General features: G+C 49.1%; 1 protein-coding gene across 1 annotated transcript; it reads right to left on the bottom strand.

The window, feature by feature from the left end:
* Positions 1–3,115: 3,115 nt before the first annotated feature.
* LOC118565092 lies at positions 3,116–6,421 on the bottom strand. The gene is given in 3 exon segments (XM_036144733.1): positions 3,116–3,176; positions 3,178–4,110; positions 4,149–6,421. Coding segments are annotated over 3 exon segments (3,195 nt in total). The 5' UTR covers positions 6,350–6,421.
* Between the last annotated feature and the right edge of the window lie 878 nt (positions 6,422–7,299).

Genomic DNA, 7,299 nt, shown 5'->3' with positions numbered 1-7,299 from the left:
TAGATGTGGTGAGCCGAAAGAGTCAGGGGCCCTTCAAATTCCTGGAGCCAAGTGTACCAATCGACAGAGGGTCCAAGGGAACAACACGGGGCAGCTTTCGGGTCAGACTGGCTGACCTGAAGGGTTTTCAACTACCGCCCACCCGTGCCATCCGGCAACGAGGGCAGCTTGACGCGCCGATAGCCACTCGCGGACGAGGCAGCTGGATGTTTCTTTTGTTTTCGTTTTTTATTTTTAATAAAACGATTCACATACAGTTGTGTGGAGACCGTGGTTGGAACACTGACTCTTTAACCCATCTTCTTTAAGGGCGAGGAGAAGACATCTCTGAGACGCAAGACATTATGACAACAATTGAATGCATTGTGTAAAAAAAAAAATACGACTTTTGTAATCACTGTAATTCCCATATGAGTTACATATTCCTCGAATGTTAAATGCTAGTACTGTTAGAATCTTGGTTTTGCATTGCATAATAATCTGTTTTTTATTCTGTGGTTTGATCTGAGTGTAGTGCTTTCATAGGTTATCTTAATTTCTAAAAATACATTTTGTTGAACTAGGTTCTCTTAAAGCCATATTTAGATCATATAATAGTTTCTAGTAGTAGCACATTTATCTTAGCCTTGCACCTCTCGGATAAAGGTGCTTACTTTTCTTAATTCTAGTAGGTTAGAGATTCAGTTTAGTAGCTTATTAGCTTATACTTGGGTTATCTTACATTTAAGGGGTACATTTGAACTTAATTTGATTTCATAAGTCGCCAACAGAGGGGTCAGTGGGTTACAATATTACATCTTACCATTTACATTTTGTCTAAGGGTTTTAAGACACAACCTTAGTTTAGCCTATTATTGGTTTGATCTAGTTATGATCAAAACAGAGGGAGTTGTTAAGAATTAAAAAATATATCTTAGTAGGGGTGTCTCCCCTCTCTGTTGCTGGGTCCCTCGGAGCCGAGGCCTCCGAGGGAGTTGTTCCGCCTCAAGCCGAGGTCTTAGTTGGTGCTACCCCTGTTTCTGGTTCGTCGTGCCGGGGTCGTCCTCCATGACGCCCGCACCAGGCCTTCCTGCTCGGCCGGGTCCGCCGATTGCGGCCTCCGAGCCATTTGACTTTGCCTCGTCGGAGCCGTCCACCACGGCGCCCGCCTCTGACTTTCCTGTTCGGCCGGGGCCGCAGACTGCGGGCTTCGAGCCGCTCGACTCTGCCTCGTCGGGTCCGCCCACCACGGTGGCCGCCTCTGACTTTTCTGTTCGGCCAGAACCGCCGATTACGGTCTCCGGGCAGCTTGACTTTGCCTCGTCGGGGCCGCCCTCCTCGAGGGTTTAATCGGGTGATGCTGCTCCGCCGCCTGCCTCGTCCAGGACGACCTCCACGAAGACTTTTTCTTTTTTGGCTTAGCAGCCGTTTTGCCTGAGCCCTTAAGGCCAGTGCCTTCTGTTATTTTTTGGGCTCGATTTCAGTTTTGGTTTACTTAGGAGTTTTGGGGTTTTTAGAGTTATTTAAGGGGATCTTTGTTTTTCGTAGAGTACTTGAGTTTCCATTTGTCTTTTTTGTTTTCCCACCTCTGTTCTGGTGTTCCAGGTTTGCCTGTAGTCTTCTGGTTTTTGCTTCAGTTATTTCTGTTTTAGAATCCTAGTTTTTGCCTTGTTCTCTCAGTTTTTGTTCTAGCTTTAGTTATCTAGTGTTACATTAGTTTACCCGTTCCTACCCTAGTTCCTTTGTTTTGGTTTTTGCATTAGTTTTATAGCTTTGCTTTAATGTCCTGATCTTTTCCTAGTGTTGTTTTGATTTTTCTAGTTTTTTTGCTTCGGTTTTTCTTTTGTTATCCCTACCCTAATTCTTCTGGTTTTGCTTTATAGTTTAGTGCATGCCTTTTGTTTTCCAGTTCTTGGTTAGATCCTTATTTTGTATAGCGCTCCTTAGGCTTCTTATCCCTGGTTTTGAGCCTTACGCTCCTTTACTTTGTCTGTTTCGTGCTCCCTTAGTTTTTGTTTGGATCTCCCGAGTTCTTTTGTTCCCTGGCGTGTTAGAACGCCCTTCGTATTTGATTTTCTCGGTTCTCTGGCGTGTTAGAATGCCCTCCATCTCCTGATGTTAGATCTCTTGGTTCCCCGGCGTATTAGGATGCCCTTAGTCTTTGATATTTAGATTACATGGTTCCTGGTGTGCTAGGATGCCCTCTGTTCTCGTTCCCTGGTGTTTAGACGCCCTCTGTTCTTGTTCCCTGGTGTTTAGACGCCCTCTGTTCTGGTTCCCTGGTGTTTAGACGCCCTCTGTTCTTGTTCCCTGATGTTTAGACGTCCTCTGTTCTCGGTTCCCCGGCATGTTAGAACGTCCTCAGTTCCCTGGTGGTTAGGTTTCTTGGTTCCCTGATGTTTAGATTCCTGGCGTTTAGATTTAGTGTTCCCTGGTGTTTTAGAAGTTCCTGCTTCCCTTGCCCCCCTTTGTTAATGTTTCACCGGGTCCCGTCTACGGTGAAGCACCCTCGGTGGACCCAGCTCGTTTTACCCAGTCAGGCGACCCCCATTGTTGCGGTCCATTGAAGGTTATCCGATGCCTCTGTCTTTAGGCACTGGATTAGGCAGGAGTCAAGTACATCACCTTTTTTCTCCGTCCCCTGGACCACTGTGGCACCGCTTGGTACTAACTTGTCTCTGAGAATGCCTAAGAAAAGAGACTAAAATCTCTCTGTTAGCACATTCCAATTATATGTATTTGACCAGGTTTCTTTGCAAGAAAAAGGCAGAAAACAGGGTAGAAATGTTAATGTGAGTCAGTGGAGAGGGCAGCAGTGGGAACGGGTACATGAAAAATTTCCAAAGCCACCTTTCTCCTCCAGAAGGTCTCCATATTACCTGATTTCTAAGTTTGTTAAAGCTTAGCATAATTTAATCACCTTTGTCAATCCCTGCATGTCCATTTTATATCACAACTTCTTACCATACGACCTGAAAGAGCTCACTTTCCAGAGTCTTCTGTTGGAACAAAGGTGGCTTTAGCAGCCTCATCTGCCATCATCTGAAAGACTATACAAGATACACCTCATGGATGCACTGGGACGCATCATCAGTGATGTATCCTGGGGTCATTGGGTGTTTCGGGTCTCGCAACATCATACACCCTCACCCAGACGACCCAGCCGGGGGTGATCAGGCCCCGACTTGCGTCCCAGTAGCTGCCCACGGATCTGCCCTCCTTATCCAAAGCCACCTAGTGGCCTTTTCAGCGGCTTCACTTGCGGATTTGATGGCCCTCTTCTTAGACGCTCCTACGATGCCCAGGCGGCTGAGGACCTTGCACAGGGACCTCCCTGCAAAACCCCTACAGCCTACCTCTATAGGCTCATAGAATGTCTTCCAGCCTGCCCCCCTGCACTCCTCCACCAGTTCCTGGTATTTAGCCCTCTTCCTCTCATTGGCTTCCTCGATGTTTTCTTCCCAGGGCACTGTCAGTTCCAGTATGATCAGATGTTTTGATGACTGAGAGGTCATGATCATATCTGGGCGGAGGGTTGTTGTTGCGATGTGCTGGGGGAACCTTAGTTGCTTACCCAGGTCGACCTGCAGCTGCCAGTCAGATGCTGTGTAGAGCAGGCCTATTGTAGCCCGTTGGTTTGCTCTGGGTTTTTCTCCAGCTCTGACAAAGGAGATTGCCTTCTTTGGTGCCTGTTGTTTGTTGCTGGAGTTGATGGCTGAGGCTACGCTCTCAGCGACTGCCTTGAGCACCTGGTCATGGCGCCAGCGATAGCGACCATCTGCCAGAGCCTTCGGGCAGCCGCTAAGGAGGTGTTCTAAAGAGCCTCTACCAGAGCATAGCGGGCAGGAAGGGGTCTCACTTTTTCCCCACACATGGAGGTTTGCTGGGCTTGGCAGGGCATCGTAGACAGCCTGGACCAGGAAGCGAACCCGCTGGAAATCTCGCTGCAAGATGTTTGTCCAGGTAATCCTTCGCTGTAAAGCGCTCTCCCACCTTGTCCAGGCCCCCTGTTGCCGTAGTCCTACTGCCCTACTCACACGCTCTTCCTCCACACCTGCTCTGACTTCCTCCTGGATCAGGTGGTGCCTTTCCTTAAAGTTCCGGCTTCCAGAGTCCATCTGGAAGCCGGACCTTAAAGTTCTTTAAGGTGCCTTTCCTTCCTTCGTGACAGGCCTGCTCTGCCTGTTGCCACAGTTCCCACTAGTGCCTTCTGTCGAAGGCGCGACTCTGCCAGCTCCAACGCTTCCCTGGCCTTCCACTTCCTTCCTGTTCTCACCTCTATGCCAGCTGCTGAAACTTTGCCGTCCTTCGAGTCCCTGTACTGCAGCGCTTCTCTGGTGCGTGCCACCATGAATTCTTCTGTGAGGCCACTGAAAGGAAGCTGCAGGATGTTACTCGTCCCATACAGGGCAGCGCTGGTGAGGCTGCGAGGAAGTCCCAGCCACTTTCGAAGAAAGCTGCTGATCTTCCTCTCTAGGGACTCCACTGCTGTCATTGGGACTGCATAAATCAGCAGAGGCCAGAGGATGCGGGGCAGGATTGAGTGCTGGTAGATCCAGGCTTTAAACCTACCGGGTAGGCCAGACTTGTCTACCTTGGTAAGCCAGGCTCCAAGTTCCAAGCTGGCCTTCTGGATGGCTACTGAGTCCTTCAGGGTGGAGTCGAAGAGTTTCCCCAAGCTCTTCACGGGTTGCTCTGTGATGGTTGGGATGACAGTTCCTGAGATGGAGAACCGGAACTTGTCCATCACCTTCCCCTTCTTCAGGACCATGGATCTTGACTTGGAGGGCTTAAAACTCATCCTTGCCCAGGAGATAAGCTTTTCGAGGCCATGCAGGATCCACCTGCACCCTGGGACTGACGCAGTCGTTACGGTCAGGTCATCCATGTAGGCTCTGATGGGAGGCTGTCGCACACCTGACTTGGTCAGGGGCCCTCTACATTCCACCTCAGCTGACTTTACCACCATGTTCATGGCTAAAGAGAAGAGGACAACAGAGATGGTGCAGCCTGTAATTATCCCCTTCCCAATACGATGCCAGTCCGAAGTCTCTGACCCAGAAGTAACTCTCATCCTGAAATCATTGTAGTAATCCAGGATCAGGTCCTTGATCTTACTGGGAACATGGTGGAGGTGGAGAGCAAGCTCAACCAACTTGTGTGGTATGGACCCATAGGCGTTGGCCAGGTCCAACCACAACACAGCTAGGTCGCCTTTGTTCTCATGGGCCTCTCTGATGAGTTGTGTGACGACCCCAGTGTGTTCCAAGCAGCCAGGAGTCGAGATCCCTCCCTTCTGTACAGATGGGTCAATGTAGCTGTTCTTGAGGAGGGACTCTGTCAGTCTTCTTGAGACGATGCTGAAGAACACCTTCCCTTCCACGCTCAACAGTGAGATGGATCTAAACTGACTGATGTCTTGTGAGTTCTCCTCTTTGGGGATCCAAACTCCTTCAGCATGCCTCCACTGGTTGGCCACTTTTCCCCTTCTCCAGATCACCTTCATGATCCTCCACAGGTGCCGAAGAATCCCTGGGCAAGGCTTGTAGACCAGGTAAGGGGTTCCACTGGGGCCTGGTGCTGATGCAGAGCGGGCTGCCTTGACGACCTCCTCAACCTCCTTTAGGCTTGGCTCCTTCAGGTTGAACTCCGTTGTAGGGGGATCTGGGCTGATTAGAGCTTTGTTAGGCTCCAGCTCCTGGTCTCTCAACGGGTCACTCCCAGTGTCCTGGAGGAACTGATTTACTTGCTCTATGGAGCACTCAAGCCGGCCACTGCGCTTGTCCCCAAGGAGTCGTTTGGTAAAGCCAAAGGGATTGGCGATGAAAGCTGCTCGCTTCCTTGCCCGCTCTCTACCCCTTCTCCGATGCCACTCTGCTCTACGAAGCGTCATCAGCTTCTTGCACAGGATGTTCTTCAGTTCCGCCAAGGGTTGTTTCTCCTCCTCCATAGCAGCCTTGTACTGCTTCTTCAGGGTGCGAAGCTCCTGGCGTAGATGGTGTATCCGGGTGGCTCTGCGGCTCATTGTGTAGGGAGTGGATTTCGATTTTCCTTTGTCCACCTGTCCAAATCTTTCCCGGGCGTAGCTGACAATGACAGTGGTCATCGATGTAAGGCGGCTGTCCACGTCTCCTTTGGCTGTGGCCTGGATGATGTTGGACACATCCTCATCGAACTGCTGCCACTCGCTCCTCCTGCTGGCTGGGGGCCACTTAATCCGCTGCTGTGGAATTACTCTGCTAGGGTTGAGAGTCTGAGGTACGTGGAGGGACTGGGCTCTGTGGGTTGCCTCCTGGCCGGGCTCCTCCTGCGTCTCACCAGGTACAAGACCTGAGCGTTGTACCTCATTGTCTCTGTCCAGGCATTTCATTTTAGCCTGATGGATCTTCAGGCCTCGGTGGTTCTTGCACAGCTTTCCGCAAATGCATGTCACATTCGTCGTTTGTCCGTTTGCCTGTGTCATCACCGTGTGGTCCGTCCGGTTGGAGATCTCATCCTCCCCCCCTCTCGGGATCTCCTGGGGGTATCTTACTGTAGGGCTTTCCGTAGCTTTATTTGGGTTCTCTCTCGCGAAAGATACAGGTTGGGATGCTACCCCAACCTGCCCCGAGTGCCGTCTTTCCGTGCTGTCCACTGTCTCTCCAGTAGTCGGCCAAAAAGTAACTCAGAGAAAAACAATTCTGTTAGTGTATTAGGTGACAAAAGAAAACCTGGTCTTTTTTAGTGTCTTGGTTCTTAACGTGATGTGTCTAAGTTCTCGGTTGGTCCAGGGGATGTTGGAATCTCTTGTTCCTTTTCTTTCAGCGTTTTGTATTAAAACTTCTCCTTTTCTTAAATAATCTGCCGAACAACCTTGAATGTTGTCACTTTTTTGCCACTGGTGATGCAAAAATTAAAGCAAAGGAATCATTTAACAAAGAAATAATCAAAAATGCACAAAACAATAAAAACCCGAAAGTAAAAAGTCTCCCAAGGAGTGCAATCTGTGTGTTCCAATATCTTATAGCATTCTTTTGATTTCTTTCTAGCTCTTTTGATCATGCAAACTTAGTTATTAATGTTTTTCAATCTTAATTGGTCAAGGGTGAAACTTTAAAGCAACCATTTTCTCTTTCAGTGTTTTGAGCTTCTGGTGTTTTTCTATACATGATAAGAGTTTTCCCCGTAATTCAGCACATTGAGAAAGCTACCCAGAATTTAACCCTTCAGAAGCTGGCTTTATTTTATTTTTTCCCTCTGACATAGTTTTCGTGCCCCCAGGCCAGAACACACAGACCCAGCCTTGCCATAAACATTCAGATGTTTACATCATGGTCAGAT

Source organism: Fundulus heteroclitus, chromosome 12 (assembly GCF_011125445.2).
Source record: "Fundulus heteroclitus isolate FHET01 chromosome 12, MU-UCD_Fhet_4.1, whole genome shotgun sequence".
Taxonomy (NCBI): Eukaryota; Metazoa; Chordata; class Actinopteri; order Cyprinodontiformes; family Fundulidae; genus Fundulus; species Fundulus heteroclitus.
The sequence above is the reverse complement of the archived record's forward strand: the minus strand, read 5'-3'. Positions and strand labels throughout refer to the sequence as shown.